Consider the following 22,847-nt stretch of genomic DNA (forward strand, 5'->3'; position numbering starts at 1 on the left):
GTTGGGCGTGTAGACGGTTGGGTGAGTGGGTGGAGGTGTTAATCAGCCTTACTGCTTGGGGAAAGTACTGTTTTTAAGTCTAGTGGTCTTGTCGTGGATGCTATGTAGACTCCTTCCTGATGCGAGTGGGACAAACAGTCCACGAGCAGTAGGGTCTGGCATAGATTAGCAGATTTTTCTTCAAGATTTATTTGATAAGTATGCCATCTCAAACACATCTTAAAAAAGCAGCCATGTTAGCCATTATTAATTCTGCCAAAGATTAAATACAACTCTCAGTATATATGCGTGTATTAAATTAATTCAGCAAAAGTTCAGAACAAGTAGAGGATAAAATAAAAGCAAAGGGGACATGGTGGTGGTTAGTGCAATCGCTTTACTGGGCCCATGTTCACTGATTGGGGTTCGATTCCTACCATTGACTGCAAGGAGTTTGTCTTTCACCTGGAGACCGTGAAGGTGACCTCCAGATGCTCCCACATTCTAAGGGTTAGTGAGTTGTGGGTGTGTGGAAGCACTGCGAGCTATCCCAGCATAACGTGCTGTGGAGAACGTCCTGACTGCTTGTGTCACAGCCTGGTCTAAGGTTCCAGTGCACTGCTTCGGAAAAAGCTGCAGAGGGTTGTAGACCCCCCACCCCCCGCCGCCCCAGCGCCATTATGGGCACATGCCTCCCCACCATCCCGAACATCTCCAAAAGGCAATGCCTTCAGAAAATGGCATCCATCCTTTCAGACCTCACCGTGCCCTTTTCTCATTCCTACATACAGGAGTCTGCAAAGCCACACTCAGTGTTTTAGAAACTGCTTCTTCCCCTCTGCTATCAGATTTGTGGATGGTCAATGAACCCATAAACACTAGCTCACTATTCCTCTTCTGTACTATATATTTATTTTTAAATTGTACTTGTTTATTTATTTCTTATTGTAACTTAGTGATTTGCTCATGTCTTACACTGTACTGCTGCCACAAAACAACAAATTTCAAGACATATGTCAGTGACAATAAATCTAATTCTGATTATCAGTTCTGGGTTGTTCTTTGTCCTCTTTAAGGTAATTATTCCTCAGCAATGTTTCCTTCGGCTTACTCATTCAAGTCAATGTGTGATCATATCCTGCTATCAGCTGCTGTGTTCACTTCATTTTCTCCTGAGTTCTGAATAGAGGAATAATTTACCATTGTCATCAAATTAACTCAATTCCTGAATTTGTAAAGCCCATTATAATTAGGTCCAGGGAAAGCTTCACCCAAAGATTGTTACATTATGTGACATTATATTAACAATCCTTTGATGCAAATGTAATTCAGGTGTATAAAAGAGAAATAAATATGATGTAGGTTTATTAGAGAATTAGGGAAAAAGCAGGGTTTAAAAAGACAGCTACCATAAATAGCAGAATTTCAGAATGAATAAGTACAAGGACTAAATGACTGATTTATGCTTCGAGCAGCAATTAGTTTCTTATGTTTGAAGATTGCTGAAGAGAAAGTAAATCTGTACCTAAATTCTGTATCTCACATCCACAGTGGTTCCTACAGTACTTTGAAGCCTTTGGGTTGTTTCTCGTTATTATGTAGACACTTTCAAGTCCTTCAGTCAATAGACAGAGCAGATGGGCCAAGTGGCCCAAATATGCTCTGCCTTATGGTCTAGAAATCTGAATTCTGGATCATGGTTGACAGGAAACCATGGAATTTTCTCCCTCCTTTTCAAATAGTTTTAGCAGTTCTTTCTGAGTAATTGAGTAGGTAAATCGTCATTGATCTGTTTTATTTCAGTTCAAACTTCGAAGTAAATTTATTATCAAAGTGCGTATATGTCAGTATATGCAACCCTGAGATTCATTTTCTTTTGAAAATGAATCTATAGAATAATAATCATAACAGAATCAATGAAAGACCACCCAACTTGGGTGTTCAACCAGACTGCAGAACTCAACAAACAGTGCAAATGCAAAAAAAATAAATAAGCAATAAATATCGGGAACATGAGATAAAAAGTCCTTGAAAGAGACTCTTCGAAAGCCTAGTCTTTTAATAAAATATTTTGTTGCTACGACTTTAGTGCAGTATTCAACTCATTGGCTAGTGTAGACATAATCTCATTGCAGCAGCATCCCATTTTTCCCTTGGACAATGAGAATGTTCTTCCTTCTTTGTGCTGTTCACACTGCCGAGCAAAGGCCAGCCAGACCTCAGTAATCGAATTGTCATATGAGGGCAATGTGTGAATCTGTGCTAGCTTAAGGAACTAGCTTCCAGCAATTGTTGATTTGATTTTAAGTATAAAGATTAAAGATTAGCTTTATTTGTCACATTACTGGAACATGCAGTGAAATGCATTGTTTTGTACCAACGATGAACATAGTCCGAGAATTGTGCGGGGAGCAGCTCACAAGTGTTGTGATACTTCCACACCACGGCTCACTAACCTTAACTGTACATAGAACATAGAATAGTACAGCACAGTACAGGCCCTTCGGCCCACAATGTTGTGCCGACCCTCAAACCCTGCCTCCCATATAAGCCCCCACCTTAGATTCCTCCATATACCTGTCTAGTAGTCTCTTAAACTTCACTAGTGTATCTGCCTCCACCACTGACTCAGGCAGTGCATTCCACGCACCAAGCACTCTCTGAGTGAAAAACCTTCCTCTAATATCCCCCTTGAACTTCCCACCCCTTACCTTAAAGCCATGTCCTCTTGTATTGAGCAGTGGTGCCCTGGGGAAGAGGCGCTGGCTATCCACTCTATCTATTCCTCTTATTATCTTGTACACCTCTATCATGTCTCCTCTCATCCTCCTTTGGAATGTGGGAGGAAATCAGAGCACCTAATAGAAACCCAAGTGTTCATAGGGAGAGCATACAAACTCCTTACATACAGCAGTGGGAATGGAACTCTGATCGGTGAACACTGGCATTATAAGCAATTGCACTAACTGCTATGCTACCATGCCACCCAAAATAAATTTGTTCTCTGCAGTGCATGAGAGCACAAGCCTAATATTCAACATCCACAAGACAAAAATCAATTCTCATCCTGTCTCAGCTGCATGACACTACCCTGCAGCCGTCAAAGTTCATTGCGAATCTGTGGAAAACATGGACCACATCTCATATTATGAGAACCATCTCTTGGCTGAGGTGTACCTTGATGAAAAAATTCAATGTTTCCTTCAAAGTTCCAGCACAACTGTTGATTACCTGGAGAAAATGGGTGCTGAAAGATCAAAATGTCAGGTTTGGCATAGAACGCAAGGATCACATGATTGCTGCCACCCACCCCCATATGCCTCTGAGGCTTGGAATGCCTACAGCAAGCATCTGAAGGTACTTGAAAGATACCACAATTAGTGTTTTGCAAAATCCTTTAAATTCACTGGAAGGATGAGTGGACCGTTGTCAATGTCCAAGCTATTATCTCCAGCATTGAGGTTCTAATTACACTCAGTCAAATCCATTAGGCAGGCCACATCTCCAGAATCTCAACCAGACTCTTAATATAACATGGGAAGAGATTAAATTAACTTTATTTGTCACATGTACAGTGATACATACAGTGAAGTATGCCATATCCATCACTGACCAACACATCCCAAGGATGTGCTGAGGCAGCCCACAACTGACACCATGCTTCGGTGCCAACATAGTATGCTCTACATGAAGTAGTATCTTCAAGTACATAGTATGCTCTACATAGTATACTAACCCTGAACCGTATGTCTTTGGAATGTGGAAGGAAGGGGAACGTCAACTCAGACCATGAGAGGCCTGCGTCTGGCATTTTCATGCCTTACAAGGCGCAAGTTGGAAGTCTGTGTGGGGCGCCACTCCTCACACAGACACTAGAGCAATGTGTGGTTAAGTGCCTTGCTGAAGGACACAAACACACTGCTACAGCTGAGGCTTGAACTAGCGACCTTCAGATCACTAGATGAACGCCTTGGCCACGTGCCCAACACATGGAAACTGGAGGAAAACCACGTGTCATGGGGAGAACGTACAAACTTCCTGCAGACAGCGGCAGGAATTGAACCCGGGTCACTGATGCTGTGAAACATTAGGCTAACAGCTACACTACCATTCCACCTTTAGCAGGCAGATAGGAAAATACTGAAGGATATGCAACATCCCTACAGAGTCCAGGAAATCTCTGGCATAAGATTGCTCAAAGTGAGGAACAATTTAGGATGGTGTTAAGAACCTGAAGCTGTGCATCAAGACCTCATTGAAGCCTTCTATTAGATTCCACCATTCCCAAACTAACTAACCAATTGCTCGATCAGACATCTCCTGCCCTATCTGATGAGTTGTTATTGTTGGATTCTGGTATTTTAATCCAAGATTCTTTTAGAAGTTAGGAAAGAGGCAAAAAACTTGTTGCTTCACAATAATTTTATTAAGCATTGATAGAACAAAGGAAACAGGAACAGAAAACAGTAGCAGAAGGCTTAAAGACAGGAGAATAAACCTCCAGGGAGATTAAGATGGCACTGCTTTGTGTTTAGATATTTTATATCACTGAGTAGAAGAAAATTCCATTCAAATTTATAGATAAGAATTAACCTATTAGAAAGCTATTATTCATATAGTTGCCTCCTCCTTCAAAGAAAGGAGTGTCCTTTCCTCCACCATCAACGCTGCCCGCAACCACATCTCTTCCATTTTATGCACTCTACTCTTACCCCATTCTCCCGCCACCATAGCAGGGATAGGGTTCTTCTTGTCCTCACCTACCATCCCACCAGCCTCTGCATCTAGCAACTTCTCCTCAACTTCCGCAACCTCCGACGGGATCCCACCACCAGGAACATCTTTAGCTTCCCCTCCCCCCCCCAACCACCCTCCCACTTCCTGCTTTCCACAGGGATCGCTCCCTATGCGACTCCCTTGTCCGTTCGTCCCTCCACATTATTCTCCCACCTGGCACTGATTCTTGCAAGCGGAACAAGTGCTACGCCTGCCCCTACACCTCCTCCCTCACTACCATTCAGGGCCCCAAACAGTCCTTCCAGTTAAGGTGACACTTCACCTGTAAGTCTGTTGGGGTCATATACTGTGCCCGGTGCTCCCAGTGTGCCTCCTGTTTATCAGTGAGACCCAACATAGATTGGGAGACTGCTTTGCCGAGCACCTATGCTCCGTCCACCAGAAAAATCAGGATCTCCCAGTGGCCACTCATTTTAATTCTACTTCCCATTTCCATTCCAATATGTCTATCCATAGCCTCCTCTGCTGTCGCGATGAGGCCACACTCAAGTGGGAGGAACAGTGCCTTATAATTCGTCTGGGTAGCCTCCAATCTGATGGCATGAACATTGGTTTCTCGAACTTCGGGTAATGCTCCACCCCATCTCCTTGACCAGTCCCCATCCCATTTTCCCTCTCACCTTACCTCCTTGCCTGGCCATCACCTCCCTCTGGTACTCCTCCCCCGTTTTCTTTCTTCCATGGACTTCTGTCCTCTTCTGTTAGATTCCCCCTTCTCCAGCCCTGTATCTCTTTCACCAGATCTTTACCTCACCCCTCCCCCTCCCAGTTTCACCTATCACCCTGTGATTCTCCCACCCCCTTCCCCCACCTTGTAACTCTACTCTTCATCTTTTTTTCTCCAGTCCTGCTGAAGGGTCTCGGCCCAAAATGTTGACTGTACTCTTTTCCATAGATGCTGCCTGGCCTGTTGAGTTCCTCCAGCATTTTGTGTGTATAATTCAAATAATCCAGTACCAAGTTAACCAATGAGAAAACACTTCTTCAAATAATTTAGAACAAAGAAGCTTCCGGAGCTTTACAGGGCTATACGTTGTATTGCCTCCATAGCATGTTAAACTGTAATATGCATAAAATACGTACAGATAATTAATTGATAAACTGCAAAGTAAATAGCAATTAAACAGTCTTATCTCAGAATCAAGCAATCCGATCTAACATAGTCTCATTGTAACTGATTGTCATATGTTACCATGGGATATTGATGGGATGCGGAGCTGGCAGATGGTGTTCAATCTGGAGAAGTGTGAAGTGATTCACTTTGGAAGGTCAAATTTGAAGGCAGAGTACAGGTGTTAATGGCATAGTTCTTCAGCAGTGTGGAGGAACAGAGGGTAATTGAGGTGGCTAAGAAGGTGTGGGATATGTTAGCCTTCATTAGTTTGGGACTGAGTTGAAGAGCCACGAGGTAATGTTACAGCTCTATAAAACCGTGGCTAGACCAGACTTGGAATATTGTGTTGAGTTCTGGTTGCCTCATTATAGGAAGGCTGCGAGTGAACCAGGACTCTTCTCTTTGGAGTAAAAGAGGATGAAATGTGACTTAATCGAGGTGTATAAACTGATAAGAGGCATAGATCAAAGGGATAGCTAGGGGCTTTTTTCCCAGGATGGTGATGGCTAATATCAGGGGCATAATTTAAAGGTAATTGAAGGGATTCTCAGTGGTAAATGTTTTACACAGAAAGTGGTGAGGGTAAAAAATGCCCTGCCTGTGGTAATGCTAGAGGCAGATACTTTAGGGGCATTTGAGAGACTCTGATGGGGCAAATATATGAATGAAAAATGGGGAGCTATGTTGTAGAGAGGATTAAATTGATCTTAAAGTAGGTTATAAGTTCAGCACAGCACCGTGGGCCAAAGGCCCTGTGCAGTGCTGTAGTGTTCTATGTTCTAATTAATCTGCCATAGTGCATTAGACAAGTATGGAAATAGTCATAGGTAGAGGTACCTCCTCCAAAATAAAGACAAAAAGCCTTGAGGGAAGAGGAAGATGTTGGAGGTTCAGAACTTTTTCCTTAATTTGCTGCCCTACGTAGATGGTTGTTATTCACTTCGGAAACAGTCACAAAAGATTCCTCCTTTTTATTCCAGTGATTAAGAATTTGACAGCTTATTTAATTTGCTGCATTGAGGGAGCCCTAAATGCAGCCACACTTCTGAATAATTTATATTATTTTTATATTCTAGTTCTTCCTGCTGCATGATCATTATAAACCGTGCAGACATTTGCTGAAAGAAAATACATTCTGTAATTTTCTGTAATCTTTGTCTTTTATTGATGAAGTACACTCTGTAGCCACTTTATTAGGTACACCTACTCATTAATGCAAATATCTATTCAGCCGATCATGTAGCAGCAACTCAATGCATAAAACCATGCAGACATGGTCAAGAAGTTCAGCTGTTGTTCAAACCAAACATCAGAATGGGGAAGAAATGTGATCTAAGTGACTTTGATTATGGAATAATTGTTGGTGCCAGACAGGGTGGTTTGAGTATCTCAAATACTGCTGATCTCCTGGAATTTTTATGCACAAAAATCTCTAGAGTTTACAAACAATGGTGCTAGAAACAAAAAACATCACTGAGTGGCAGTTCTGTGGGCGAAAATGCCTTGTTAATGAGAGAGGTCAGAGGAGAGAGATCCTGAAGAAGGGTCTTGGCCCGAAACATCGACTGTTTATTAATTTCCATCAATGCTGCCTGACCTGCTCAGTTCTGCCAGCATTTTGTGTGTGTTGCTGTGGATTTCCAGCACTGGCAGAATCTTGTGTGTTTATGATGTCAGAGGAGAGTGGCCAGACTGGTTCATGCCAACAGGAAGACGACAGTAACTCAAGTAACCACTCATTAACAACAGTGCTGTACAGAAGAGCATCTTTGAATGCACATGTCGAAACTTAAGTGGATGGGCTACAGCAGCAGAAGACCATGAGCAGAGTCTGCTTTGTTAGGTACAGCAAGTACCTCATAAAGTGGCCAAAGGGTGTATTCTTTCTAAAATAAAATTTCAGTTCTAATTTTTATTTAATACATATTTGTTCAAGATAAGACCAGTGAAAACTTTGCCCAGTACATTTAAACAACAAATCTATTGGTTTAACATTTACTCATTCTTGGAGGGTTTGCATTAATAAACACTTTAAAAAGAATATTACTGTAAAGTCTGTTGAAAGGTCTAGTGTTAGTGTCTATGAAGTTATATTTAATCAACTACAAATCCAAATCTGAGTAAATCAAATCATCCACGAACTGCCAGTTTAAAATGTGATCAATTCTCAAGTTAATGCGAGTGCAATTAACAGCCACTAATAACGTGGAAATTAAAGGTACATTAAAGAGGATGTTGTCTCTGCATAGGTACTGCATGTTACACCCTGTCAGAGTTGTGAAGTAACTGCTTGGCTTTGTCAATATGATGCAACAGATACAATGGCTATGCCTAAATCATACAGGGTTAAAATCTTTCTTTTTTAAAAAAATCTGAGTCATATAAGGTTGGAACCTTTCTGTTTTAAAAATAGATTAGCTTTATTGTTCACATGTACGTATGGTGAAATGTGTCATTTGGGTCAACAACCAACAGAGTTGTTGGTATGTGGATGTACTGGGGGCAGTCCACAAGCATCACCATGCACCCAGCACCTTATGTTTTTGGAATGTGGGAGGAAACCAGAGCACCCAGAGGAAACCCCACATGGTCATGAGGGGAGCTACAAACTCATAGGGTGTAGAATATTACAGCCAGTACAGGCCTTTTGGCAAACAATGTGTTGCCAACTATTTAATCGTTCTAACCCTTGTCTTCCACCTAGCCCTCCATTTTTCCTTCGTCCATGTGCCTATCAAAGAATCTGTTAAACACCCCCTAATGCCTCTACCTCCTCCTCTGGTATCCCCTTATACTTTCTTTCAATCACCTTAAAGATATGCCCTCTCATATTAACCATTTCAATCCTAGTAAAAGTCTCTGGCTGTCCACTTGATCTATGCCTTTTACCATCTTGTACACCTGAATCAAGTTACCGCCCATCCTCCTTCACTCCAAAGAGTAAAGCTCCAGCTCACTTAAACCAACATGAGAGAGTGGATGAAGCTAACTCACTGACAGCATTACAAAGGATGAAGATGAGCATTAGATCCACCTAGGAATAGCAAGTTATAGAGCAAGTACTGGGAGATGGGATTAATATGGAAGAGTAGTACTGCGATCACTCAAGTCTAATATGCTGTTCTCCAAAGGAAATATCTATTTTTGGGTCTACAGATGGCTGTAGAGGGCGAATTCCCTTAATGGAGAACCTCTGTATGTGATCTTGTTTAACATGGGGAGGCTGTTACAAGGGCAGCCACCTCATGGTTCTTGACAGATCAGGGTCAGGGTCCAGTGATATGACTGGGGACCCTTTACTGCTGCAGCCTCCCTCTGCCTTCACTGCTGTTGTGATGTGTCGTCATCTTCTGCCAGCTCTACCGCTGAGGTCTTGATTAGATTGCTCTTTGTATGGATCCTTCCCCTTGACCTTAACACCAAAAGCAGAGCCTCAGGTGGCCAAACTGTGGACGGTGTCGTCCCCAGGTTCGCAAGAACCCACAACCCCCTCCACTACGACAAGGTGACAATCCTTGGACGAGTATGGAAGGGTACCCACTGGTCAGTATTCACAAATTGGGCTGAATGGCCTTTTGCTGTACAGTTCTGTTACTCTTAAGATTTTGTAACAGATGATTTGTTGTCTTCAAGAATATACACATGCATAGATAACCCAAAAACAGAGTAATCCTACTTTATAGTTGGACTTGTAATATGTAAGATTACAGAATACTGAGTATTGAAACATCTGTCAGTCAACCAAACACAAAAGTGGGTGTTACATTGTTAAATATTTGAGTTCAAATGAAATTGCATGAAAATAAAAGAAGAGAAATAAGTACTTTTATTAAAAAAGGAACATTATGTAAGAAAACCTTATCTCCTTCATTAAGAAAAAAGACTGGGCAGAAGATGTTCTTCTTCTGGCAGTTGGGAAAACTCCATTTTCTCCAGAAGGTACTGGTGTAGTATCTACACTGCCATCATAGAGAGCAGCCTCACATCAGCCATTGCTGTCTGGTTTGGTGTAGCATCCTCTCACAGTGTACAAAAACTATAGTGAACTATCAGGACAATAGAAAAGGTTATCGGCTGCAGATTATCATCACTGCAGGACTTGTATATGTCCAGGACAAAGAAGTGAACAGAAAATTATTGAAGACACTACCCACGATTCAAACTGACTTTTCCAAAAGTGTTTTTTTTCTGGAAGGGACTACAGGGCTATTCAAACAAAAACATCATATCATGTTCCCCAGGCAGTTAATCTGATCAAGCATTCTTGTTAGCCCCCACCCACCCCGTCTAGCTATTGACCCCCATCACTGCACTGTAAACACTTTAAACCACTTTTTATAATGCTGTTAACTGGTATTAATGTATTTATGCACATTTTATTCCATGTCCATACTGTAACCTCTAACTTTACATTTTATATTATTTATTCTTTAGAATTGTTGAATGTCGTTTTTCGGTGCATGTAGTGCCAACATACCACAATAAATCCCCAAAAACATGTACATGTATATGGCAAATAAAGTAGATCTTGATCCTTGAAATGTGCCCTTCCACTGAATTCACTGACATCGAAAGGGTGGCAGAAGAACAATGATGCAAGAGTGGTGGTGGGTCAAACCCGGTCTGAAAAAGTAAACTACTGCTAGTGGGACCCATGGCTGGGGATTATTGACAGATTTCACTGTGTTTCACAGGCTACATCTGTCAACTTACATTTTTCACCAATATGGCTGTTTCGTCTTCCAAACTGTCATGAACGCAGGAAGCAAACACGGGATGCGATATGAGGCAAGCTCGGTGGGGGGGACTCTTAACAAACGAGAGACAGATATTGACAGACAGTCTGCAGTTTTGGTGATGAATGTGTTTCATAAACTGATGCTCAAGGTCACTTCTTGCTCAGAGCATTTGCCAGCGTCAAAACATCCCCATTTTTTAACATGATACTGAGCTCAAAAATCAACTAGCAGATTCTCAAAATTCAAAGTGCAAAGTAAATTTATTATAAAAGTGCATTTATGTCACTGTATACAACACTGAGATTTGTTTCCTTGTGGGCATACTCAATAAATCCAAGGAACAATGAGACCACACCCAACCAGATAGACAGCCAGTGTGCAAAAGACACAAAATGTGCAAATATAAAACAAAATAATAATAATAATAATAAATAAGCAATAAATATCGAGAACTTAAGATGAAGAGTCCTTGAGGGTGAGTCAGTTGTGGGGACAGTTCAGTGATGGGGCAAGTCAGGTTATCCTGACTAGTTCAAGAGCCTGAAGGCTGAGGGGGAATAACTGTTCCTGAACCTGGTGGTGTGAGTCCTGAGGCTCCCTCTCAGTAAAAGTACTACTTCAGAAGAAATCTGTATCTTTTCACTTCAGGGTGTTTTCCATATCTTAACCTGGGTCTATTTTAAAATATTTCACAATCAGGTTTAATATCACTGGTACATGTCGTGAAATGTGTTGCTTTATTGCAAATATAATAAAAAAACAATAATTTACAATAAGAGATATATATGAAAATTAAATTGAGTAAGTAGATAAATACTTTATTGATCCTAAAGGAAATTACATTGTCACAGTAGCAATACAGATGCACAGATATTCAAATATACAAATATTAGAAGAGAAGTAAGAAAGAATAAGTTACCTTAAGCAGATAAACTGGAGGCGGGGGGGGGGGGTCATCACGTCCCTGGCTATAGCTTGACTCATTATAGAGTCTAATGGCTGAGGGTAAGAATGACCTCATATAGCACTCTTTGGAGCAGTGCAGTTGTCTTAGTCTATAAAAGTGCTCGTCTGTTCAGCCAAGGTGACGTGCAGAGGGTGAGAAACATTGTCCAGAATTGTTAGGATTTTCTGTAGGGTCCTTTGTTCTCCCACAGGTCCCAGTGCAAATAGAGAGAAGGAAAAGAAAAAAGTAGTGAGGTTTGTGTTCATGGGTTGTTTCGTTGCCCATTCAGAAATCTGATGGCAGATGGGAAGAAGCTGTGTCTGAACTTTTGAGCATATGTCTTCCCCCTTGATGGTAGCAATGAGAAATGGACATGTCCAGGGTGATGGGGGTCCTGAATGATGGATGCTGCATTTTTGAAGCATCACCTTTTGAAGTGTCCTCATTGCTGGAGAGGTTATGCCCATGATGGAGCTGGCTGAGTTCGCAACTTTCTGCACCTTTTCCCATCCTGCGCATTGGCCCCTCCATGCCAGACAGTGATACAGACAATCAAAATGCTCTGCACCGTACATCTGTAGAAGTTTGCAAGAAAACATTTGAAATATTCGCTCCTATTTATTATTTCCAAGTTTCTTGAAGATCCTAATTTTTGGTGGGAAACATTACTCAGTCTTGTCAGCAGTCTTCTGATAACATTCAAAATTAGCATTGACTATCAGGAAGCGATCTCCTTCTTTGGCAGCCCCCTGATGATTGAGTGAAACTTGTTCTTCCTCCATTTTTGAGAGTTCTGAGGTTCCTGATCAAACCATGGAATCCTGGAAACCATCATAGCTCATTTTGTCTCTTTACAATCTAAAGGGTCATCAGATAATGATCAATGATGGAAACTCTGACTCATTTGTTTCCCTGTCCTGAGATCTTTATCACATTACAGTTAAGAGTAAAGCTGGAAGCCTTCTAGTGCACTAGCTGAAGCAATTTGTCAACAATTATTGTTGAACAATAATTATTTCAGAGTAACAATTACTTTGTTCTCCTTTATACTTGTGTACTGGAAATGACATTAAACAATCTTGAATCTTGATATAATATTTTAAATTGCACTACTGCTGTTGCTATTTTTGGCTATTTTCCCTCCAAGTCTTGGATATATATTGCCTATCTTTCACCAAATGGTGTACACTACAGCCATGATGTGGAGTCACTGGATGATATAATGCTTAGGGGGTGGGTAAATGCTAATCAAGTTGGCTGCTTTAGTCCTGCATGCTGTTGATTTTTAAGCACCTCATTAGAGCTGACTTGTCCTAGCAAATGAAAGAGTTTTCCATTATATTTTGTGAGGTAATTTTGCAACTCTATAAAACTTTGGTTAGACAAAACTTAGAATATTGTGTTCAGGGCCGGTCGCCTCATTATAGGTAGGATGTGGAAGTTATAGAGAGGGTGCAGGAGAGATTCACCAGGATGCTGCCTGGATTAGAGAGCATGTCTAAGGGTTGAATAAGCTAAGGCTTTTCTCTTTGGAGAGAAGGAGGATGAGAAGTTACTTGATCAAGATGATAAGAAGCATAGATCGAATAGATAACCAAGGATAGAAATAGCTAATTTGAGGGACATAATTTTAAGGTGTTTGGAGCAAACCGCCTGTTTAACCTGAGCCTAATCACAGGACAACTTACAATGACCAATTAAAGGCTACTAACCGTTACGTCTTTAATCCATGGGAGAAAACTGATGCACCCGGAAGAAACCCATGAAGTTACAGGGAGAACATACAAACTCTGTACAGACAGTACTAGAATTAAACTCCAAGCTCCAACATCTGTAATGGCATTGTGTTAACAGTTATGCTACAAAGGTGCCCGGAGAAGCTGTGGTAGCATTGTAAGGATGGGGTTAATATGTTCTTGATTAGTAAAAGAGTCAAAGGTTATTAGGAAAAGGCAGGAGAATGGTGTTGAGAGGGAAAATAAGTAAACCATGACTGAATGGCAGTCCAAACTTGATGGGCCAATAGGCCTAATTCTGCTCCTATGTCTTATAGTCTTTTGGACCAAGTGTATTGTACCCACATTTGCTGACAGTACAGAGATGCTGAAACAATAATTTGGCAGATGGAAGGGGTTATGGAGAAATTTAAGGTTATCTGCTTAGGTAGGAAGGATAGGAAAACAGAATTGCTTTTCAGTTACACAGACACGACTAATATTTATTTTTTATCTATTTATGAGACACAGCACTTCTGGCCCTTCAAGCCACGCTGCCCAGCAATCCCCCAATTTAATCCTATCCTAGTCACAGGACAACTTACGATGACCAATTAACTACCAAACTGTATGTCTTTGACTGTGGGTGATAACCAGAGCACTTGGAATAAACCCACACAGTCACGTAAAGAACATACAAACTCCTTACAGGCAGTGGCAGGAGTTGAAGGTGGGTCACCTTAACTGTAAAGTGTTGTGCCAACCACTACACTACTGCTAAAGTTATAAGGGGGCATTAGTTTAAGGTGTTTGGAGGAAAGTATAGGAGAATGTTAGAAAAGTGGGTTTTTTACAGAGTGTAATAGGTGTGTGGAATGCAGCATCGGGGTGAAAGAGAGTCTGTAGGTTGTGGAATCAGTTCAGAGTTAAAGTGAGTGAAATTATCTGTGCTGATTCAAAGTTAACAACTGATACTAAACTTGGTAGTGTGGGATCTAAGGCTTGTGTACCTCCTGTACAATGATAGTAGTGAGTATATTCATAGAAACTCATCCAATTAATGACATGAAATCAGAGTTCCCTCCTTTGCGTTCCTTTATTTTGTATTAATCTGGCTTAAATCATTCTTAAAGCATCAGGACTGTCTCAGTTAATACTCTGAAATTTGTGTGGTTTAAATGTTACAAACTCATTCACGGCTGATCTAATGAGTGAGTGAGTATTAAAAAAATGATCAAACAATTTGCAAACAAAACTTACTCTCTAATTCCAGCTAATGTTAGATCAGTTATTAAGCATGTTCTTACATTCCACCGAAGGCTTGCTTTACATGAAATTAAAATATTTTATTAAATCTGTTTCTGTCCTGTAAAGTAGTTTAATTGTTATGTTTCCCTTATGAGCATGCTTAGGGCATCAAAGTCACAAAACTCAGCACTTTTTATCCGCTTTCTCCCTGACAGACCATTCACGGCCACAGTGGACCAATAACTGCTGTATCCTTCGCTCCTGATGGACGGTATCTAGCTACATATTCCAATGCTGACAGTCACATCTCTTTCTGGCAGGTACGTCAATACATTATCTCTTGGTTCTGTATGTTTTGCATAAACAGTGAGAATTTCTTGAAATTGAAATCAGGTAAATATCCATATAAAAGATATATTATACAATAAGCAATAAGACTAGATTGAATCAAATGGAACAGCAAATTGAAAATTACTAATAGCAATTTTTTGCAGGCAAAATGAAGCATTATATTTAAGTAGATTGGGTCTTCGTATAAATCTGTATAGATGTCCTCAGTAGTATTATTTGTAAATAAATGCTCAATTAGTCTTTCTTAGATTTGGGTTTTATATCTAAGAAAGGATGTGCTTTAATTGGAGAGGGTCCAGAGGATATTCACAAGAATGTTCTCAGATACGAAAGGGTTAATGTATGAGGAGGTTCTGATGGCTTCGGGCCTGTACTCACTGGAATCTAGAAGAATGAGGGAGGATCTTATTGAAACCTACTGAATACTGAAAAGCCTAGACAGAGTGGACATGGAGAGAATGTTTCAATTGGTGGGAGAGCGTAGGATCAGAAAGTACAGACTCAGAATAGAAGCACAAATGAGATCAGGAGGAATTTCTTTATTCAGAGGGTGGTGAATCTGTAGAATTTATTGCTACAAACGGCTGTGGAGAGCAAGTCATTGGGTATATTTAAAGTGGGGGTTATTAGGTTCTTGATTACCAAAGGTAATGGGGAGAAGGGGAGAGAAAATTAATTCAGCCATGATGGAATGGCAGAACAGAGTCACAGGGCCAATTGGCCTAATTCTGCTCCTCTATCTTATAACCTTATTAATAGGTCTTTAAAATGATGCTTGATCCCAGTTGGAAGGTTGCACTTTTCCTCAAGGTGGTACAAGTATTATCTTATTTGTTTTTACTGTGGCAGGGGGGAGATACAAATCTACCATAGGAGGTGTAAGGTGCTTCCTCCCTCCGCTAGCCTGCAGGTCACCCTTGAGCAAATTGTTGCATCTGTTTAGCCCCCAATCAGGGTCACGTGAAGCCATTGGAGCAGGTGGTGGATGGTTGTATGAGCATATCACAAGTCCTGGTTATACGACCGCTGATGTCAGGAAGACAATCTCTGAAGAGTATTGATAATGGCTGGGATCACCCGTCTTGTAATGACACTGCACAGAATAAGGAAATGGCAAAGCAGTTCTTTTGAAAACTTTGCCAAGAACAATCATGGTCATAGACCATGGTCACCCTCATCATATGACATGGCGCATAATGATAATGATGTGGCAGGATGTTTGTTGCAACTAAGTCAAAGCTCAAACTTCATGGATTTGGATTTTTATATATTACACCTTGAAATATTGCCAAAGTCAGGGGAAAAACTGATATCAAAGTATTCTGAGTATATATTCTGTATACACAAACTTACCATTGGCTAACTCTGGCAGACAAAAACTGCAAGTTATACTAACTTGCTTATGCTTTTTTGTTGGCTAGAAGCAAATTCATTATTTCCTCTATTTGTTTACACCAGGTGGGGATTAATTGCATTAACTTGACTGGCTATTTCTGAATCAGCTTTTTACAGTTGTTCAAAAAAAATTGCTGTTCCTGGAAAAAAAATATTTTGAGAAGAGACTAGAAAATGTATGACCACTTTATAGTGGAGTTAAAACAGTACTGAAGGGCATCCTATCAGTGAGAACCCCATGAAAATTGACATCTTCATTACATGCCCTGCATAAGAGCATTAGCAGGTTTCTCCATGAAATTCACTACATTGTAAGAAGTTGTAAACTCAGCCAGCTTCATCATGAGCATTAGCCTCCACATCGAGGATACCCTCAAAGAGGCAGCATCCATTATTAAGAACCCTTATCACATAGGACATGCCCTCTTCTCTTTGCTACCATCAAGGAAGGAGGTACAGGAGCCTGCAGACAATACACTCAGTGATTCAAGAACACCTTCTTCCCACTTCTATCAGATTTCTAAATAGACAATGAACCCATGAACACGACCTCACTAATTTTTTTTTTGCTCTCTTTTTGCATTACTTAGATACTTTAATTTTCAATACATATCTTTTATTGTAATTTATAGTTTCTTTATTATTATGTTTTGCAATGTGCTGCTGACACAAAACAACAAATTTCACAAGATAGGCCAATGATATTAAACCCAATTCTGATTCCATTTCAGTTATTTTGGAAAACATATAGACTTAATAATGACCTATAATGATCAACTATACTTGGTCATGTACCTACAATAAAAATGTAGTACCTTGAAAGCTGTGTCACAGGTAGATAGACTCACGTAGAGAGCTTTTAGCACATTGGCCTTCATAATTCAAAGTTCTGAGTATAATTGGGATGTTATGTTGAAATTGTATAAGACAGTGGTGTAGGCAAATTTGAACAATTGTCTCACCTTACAGGAAAGGTGTTAATGTGATTGAAAGAGTGCAGAGGAAATTTACAAGGATATTGCTGGGACTTGAGGAACTGAATTATATAGAAAAGTTGAATTAATTAGGACTTTATTCCCTGGAGAGTATGAGAATGGGATATTTGATAGAGGCACAGTATGCAAAATTATAAGGGGTATATCTCAATAGGGTAAATACAAGCGGGCTTTTTCCACTGAGGCTGAGTGAGATTAGAACTAGATGCCATAGGTTAAGCATGAAAGGGGAAATGTTTAAGGGGAACATGAGGGGATACATTCAAAGGTTGGCGAGAATGTAGAGTGAACTGCTAACAGAAGTGGTAGATGCAGTCACAAACAAGAGAAAATCTGCAGGTGCTAGAAATCTAGGCAACACACACAAAATGCTGGAGATACTCAGCAGGCCAGGCAGCATCTAGGAAAATAAGTACAGTTGGCGTTTCGGGCCAAGACCCTTCAGCAGGACTGGAAGACTGGTAGATGTAGGTTCAATTTCAACATTTGAGAGAAATTTATTTAAGTACATGGATGGGAAGGGTGTGGAGGGCTATGGTGCAGGTGCAGATCAATGAGACTAGGTATAATAATAGCTTAGCATGGACTAGATAGGCCAAAGGGCCTGTTTCTGTGTTGTAGTGCTCTATGACTCTAATGACAACCAGCAAACTACTGGACTTTCAACTGCTCTTCGTGATAGCCTTGCAAATTATAAAATTATTTCAAGGCATGTTTGGACATAATGAGAATAAAACAGGTCTCACTTCATAATATTAACCATATTCAGACATAGAAAAGTCTCTTCTCCGAGCCAGGTCAACCTTACAACGGCCTTCTCAGGGATGGATGGGGCCAGTGTCTTAATTAAAAGGATAGTCCGACAGATTAATCAAGCAGCAAGATGACTTGGTTGCACTCACAGAATCATCTAGTGTCCCAGACTCATCCATCACAATCTCCAAACCCCAATACCGGACCCATTTAAGAAACAGTTGAATCTTTCACTGGTAGACTTGGTGTTTTGGTAGATGAAATCAAATGGCCACAATTACATCAGCTCAAATTTATCTTACAGTTCAGAAGTCTTGTGGAGAAATTCACTCTAGGATGTTTTACTGACCCATACAGACCTGCTCAGTACTGTGATAGATCCAGGGACATTGCTGAATTTGCTATTTCATTTGGCCTCTGCAATTCTGCTGATGGATTGGGCTCAACTATTATGCCCCCGAACAGATGAATAGCAATAATTTTTCAAAGATTTAAAAGATACAGAAGGCAAGTTAATTCCTGATTCCTATAAATCCTGGAGAGAGCTTGTTTAATAAATCATTTGTCTAATTAAAAATTGTACTTTTAAATTAAGATTCTTTTCCAAACATTCCAATTCCCAGTAGTGATCATTACTGTGATTTCAACATAAAATTTACACCTTCTTTTCAACTTGTCCTTCATCGATCAGTCACTTCTCATCTCTTGCTCCCTGTTCATCAGCTCATTGTCTCTGCCAACAAGCAAAGCTGAGAAATGTTGATGGCTTCGCAGTACAGATGATTTAATGAAATACAGAAAACCTAAGACAATTTTCTCAGAAATAATGATACGAATTAAATCATAAGTCACCATTTAAATTAGAGTGAATGTTTGTTGGAGTAGTTGTTATTTTGACTTGAAAACCAGACCCTAAACTGCTTTTTGCCCCTTTCAAATTGTTCTTTATGTGAATCTTTGGGCCTCTTTACAAAGACAGCCAGAGTTGCTGCACTCTCATGTACAGCAGATCACATGCTTTTAAAATGTGACCTCAGGCTATATTCTGTTTCATTATTAATATTAAAAAAAACAGTAGCATTAGTCATCTAAAACGTTGATGAATCTACATGAAATAAAGCAACAGCATGTCCAAAAATGTTCCCTCATATTTTTTTTACAGCTGTGCGGAAAAATTTTACATGGCCCGAAAGCTGCACAGCATTTAAATTTTTTTTGTAATATACACACTATGAATATTTAGAATGAAAATTGAAAAATCACATTATTTATTAATTGAAAGGTAAAATGAAATACAGCACAGCAAAGAAAATATTTCACATGTCATACATTTTTTCTTGCTGCATCCAATTCTAGCTGTGTGGTAACAAAGGCTATGTGCACAGGAGCATTTCAGTTACTGTGCGGCCGCGCACCCACGCAGCTTGGAGGGAACAGTGATGTCCAACCACGTTGATGTCATGGCCAAAAAAGATCACTTCCCCTAGTCCCGCAGGATTCTAAAGAAATTCTGTATGTCCCTGATGATCTTTACCAATGTTTATTGTTGCATCATAGAAAGCATTCTGTCTGGATCGGTAACGTTCTATATGGCAACTGCTCTGCAAGTGACCATAAGCAACTGCAGAGAGTTGTGGACATAGCTCAGTATGTTATAGGAACCAGCCTCCCCTCTCTGGGCAGTCTATATGCTTCACTTCCTCCATAAAAGGCATAGTCAAAGATGCCACACACCCCCAACATTCTCTCTTCTCCCTTTTTCCATCGGGCAGAAAATACAAAAGCCTGACTGCGTCACGGTTCAGATTCAGATTTTTTATGGCATGTACATCAAAACATACAGTGAAATGCATCATTTGTGCAAACAACCAATGTACCCAAGGATGCGCTGGGGGCAGCCAGCAAGTGTCATCACAGGTTCCGGTGCCAACGTAGTATGCCCACAATGTTCACCACACCAATAACACTACACACAGTATTTAGCAAAGTTTCAAAAATATTAGCAGCAGGCATCAAAATGAATACCAATCTTCTAAACGCTGCTGAGCTAAGTAGAAACAGAAGTGGTAACCACAAAAGAGTGTGCAGAAGTTGGAAATCCACAGCAACACAGACAAGCTGCTGGAGGAATACAGCAGGTCAGGCAGCATCCATGGAAGTGAACGAACAGTTGATATTTTAGGCTGAGACCCTTCATCAGCAATGAAAAGGAGGGAGGGGAAAAGACAGAATAAGAAGATGGGGGAGAGGAAGGAGTGGGAGTGGGAAGGTGATAGGTGAATCCAGGTGGGGGATGAAGTAAGAAGCTGGGAGCTGATAGGTGGAAAAGATAAAGGACTGGAAAGAAAAGAATGTGATCGGAGAGGAGCGTGGACCATGGGAAAAAGGGAAAGAGGAGTGGCATTAGAGGGAGGTGATAGGTAAGAGGGGAGCCAGAGAGAGGAATTGAAGAAAAGGGGAAGAGTGGTGGGGGGGAAATTACCAGAAATGAGAGAAAATGATGTTCATGCGATCAGGTTGGATGCTCCCAGATGGAATAAGAGGTGTTGCTCCTCCAACCTAAGAGTGGCCTCATTGTGACAGAGGTGAGGACGTGGACCGACATATTGGAATGGGAATCATGATTGGAATTAAAATGATTGGCCACTGGAAAATTCTGCTTAAGATGGAGTGAAGGAGACTTGTTTTTAGATATTTTTATATTCATCTACCACCTACCCAACTGGTAATCTGAACTCAGCACCGAGGTCTTCATCTACTTACACCTACCTTGACCAAGTGGGTTTCCTCTGGGTGCTCCGGTTTTGTCCCATAGACTAATGACATATGGTTAGGATTAGTAAATTATGAACTTGCTATACTGGCACTGAAAGTGTGGCGACATTTGCAGGCTGACCAGCACAATCCTCATTGATTTGATATGATGCAAACAACGCATTCCGATGTACGTTTCCATAAACGATAAGACTTAGGAGCAGAATTATGCCATTCAGCCCATTGAGTTTGGTCCACCATGGCTGACTGATTAACCTCATTCCTGCCTTCTCCCTGTAACCTTTGACACCCTGACTAATCAAGAACGTATCAACCTCTGCTCTAAATATACCCAATGACTTGGCCTCCATAGCTGTCTATGGCAATGAATTCCACAGATTCATCATCCTCTGGCTAAAGAAATTCCTCCTCATTTGTTTTCTAAATAGACATCCCTCTATTTTGAGGCTGTGCCCTCTGGTTCTAGACTCCTCCACTATAGGAAACATCCTCTCCACATCCACTCTATTAGGGCCTTTCAGTAATCAATGTATATGTGACAAATAAAGTTAGCCTTTCTAATCTTTCTTTATTTAAATAAGGTCAGCCATTTAACTCAGATGAGGGAATTCTTTTTCACTGAGAGGATGGTGAATTTTTTGAATTATCGCTCCAAGTGGCACATTCATTATGTACATTTATGACAGAGCTTCATAAAATTCACTGACCACAGCATGAGGGTTCAGAATTCAATTCTGGCGTCATCTGCAAGGAGTTTGAATATTCTTCCTGTAACTGTGTGGGTTTCCTCCAGGTGCTCCAGTTTCCTCCCACAGTCTAAAGACATACCAGTTGTAAATTGTCCTGTGATTAGTCTAGGGTTAAATAGATGGATTGATGTGCGATGTTGAGCTGGAAGGGCTTGTAGCACGCTGTATCTCTGAACAGAGATTGCCTTCTTGACCGTTGGACCTACCGTTGGTCTCGTTCACTCAATCAGCCAGAGTCTGTCTTCACATGCTGGGATAGACAACTCCCCATCTCACCGAGGGTTTGAGACCCGTCGACTACCCTCACCTGGTTTAGCCGGCTTGTCGAAGCCGTTGCCCGGGGTGTGGCCGCTGTCGCATGCAAACAGCTATAGGGAGCCACAGGTGAGAGCTGAGTGCCAGGTGGGGACCAGAGGTGGACAAACCACTTTGAAAAGGACACGTCATGTTCCCCCACCAGAGGTGCTATCCCTCCCTGATGCCCCATACACCATACCTGCTGAGATCTACAAAGCTGGTGGTCCTGTACTTATAGAGAAGCTCACCGAGTTGTTCCAGTCTTTTTGGAAGCAAAGATCCATTCCTCAGGAACTTAAAGATGCATCCATCATACACCTCTACAAGAGGAAGGGCAATCGACAAGTATGCAACAACCACCGAGTAATCTTGCTGCTCTCCATCACAGGAAAAACCCTTGCAAGAGTCCTACTAAATCGTCTGGTCACTCATCTGGAGCTGGGCCTGCTGCCAGAGTCACAGTGTGGCTTTCGCAAAGGTTGTGGCACTATTGACATGATCTTTGCCATGTGCTAACTTCAGGAGAAGTGTCTGGAGCAGAATCGCGAACTCTACGCAACTTTTGTTGACCTCACGAAAGCCTTCGACACTGTCTGCCAACAAGGCCTGTGGAGGATCATGTCAAAGTTTGGCTGCCCTGCCAAATTCATTCAGGTGTTACGCCAGTTCCACGATGGCATGATGGCCAGAGTGCTGGACGGCGGAGAATCCTCTGAGGCATTCCCAGTCACCAATGGCCTCAAAACAGGGCTGTGTGCTCGCACCCACACTGTTCAGCATGATGTTTACTGCCATGCTGATTGATGCCTTCCAGGACAGTGATGCTGGAATCAGCCTCAAGTACAGAGTGGATAGGAAGCTCTTCAACCTGAGGAGACTTTAAGCTATTACCAAAGTGAAGGAGACTGTTCTGAGAGACTTCCTTTTTGCTGATGACTGCACCCTGTATGCTGGCTCGGAGCCAGAGATGCAAATCAATATTGGCAAATTCTCC

At 41.1% G+C, this 22,847-nt stretch overlaps 1 protein-coding gene across 4 annotated transcripts in view; it reads left to right on the plus strand.

Moving 5' to 3' along the window:
- Window positions 1-22,847, plus strand: part of LOC134343857 (WD repeat-containing protein 7) — a 627,641-nt gene that overhangs the window by 594,057 nt on the left and 10,737 nt on the right. For all 4 annotated transcript variants that reach the window (XM_063042658.1, XM_063042659.1, XM_063042660.1 and 1 more), the window contains one exon: window positions 14,754-14,858. In XM_063042658.1, the coding sequence (XP_062898728.1) occupies window positions 14,754-14,858 (105 nt within the window). The remainder of the gene's footprint in view (window positions 1-14,753; window positions 14,859-22,847) is intronic.

This window comes from Mobula hypostoma, chromosome 3 (assembly GCF_963921235.1).
Source record: "Mobula hypostoma chromosome 3, sMobHyp1.1, whole genome shotgun sequence".
NCBI lineage: Eukaryota > Metazoa > Chordata > Chondrichthyes > Myliobatiformes > Myliobatidae > Mobula > Mobula hypostoma.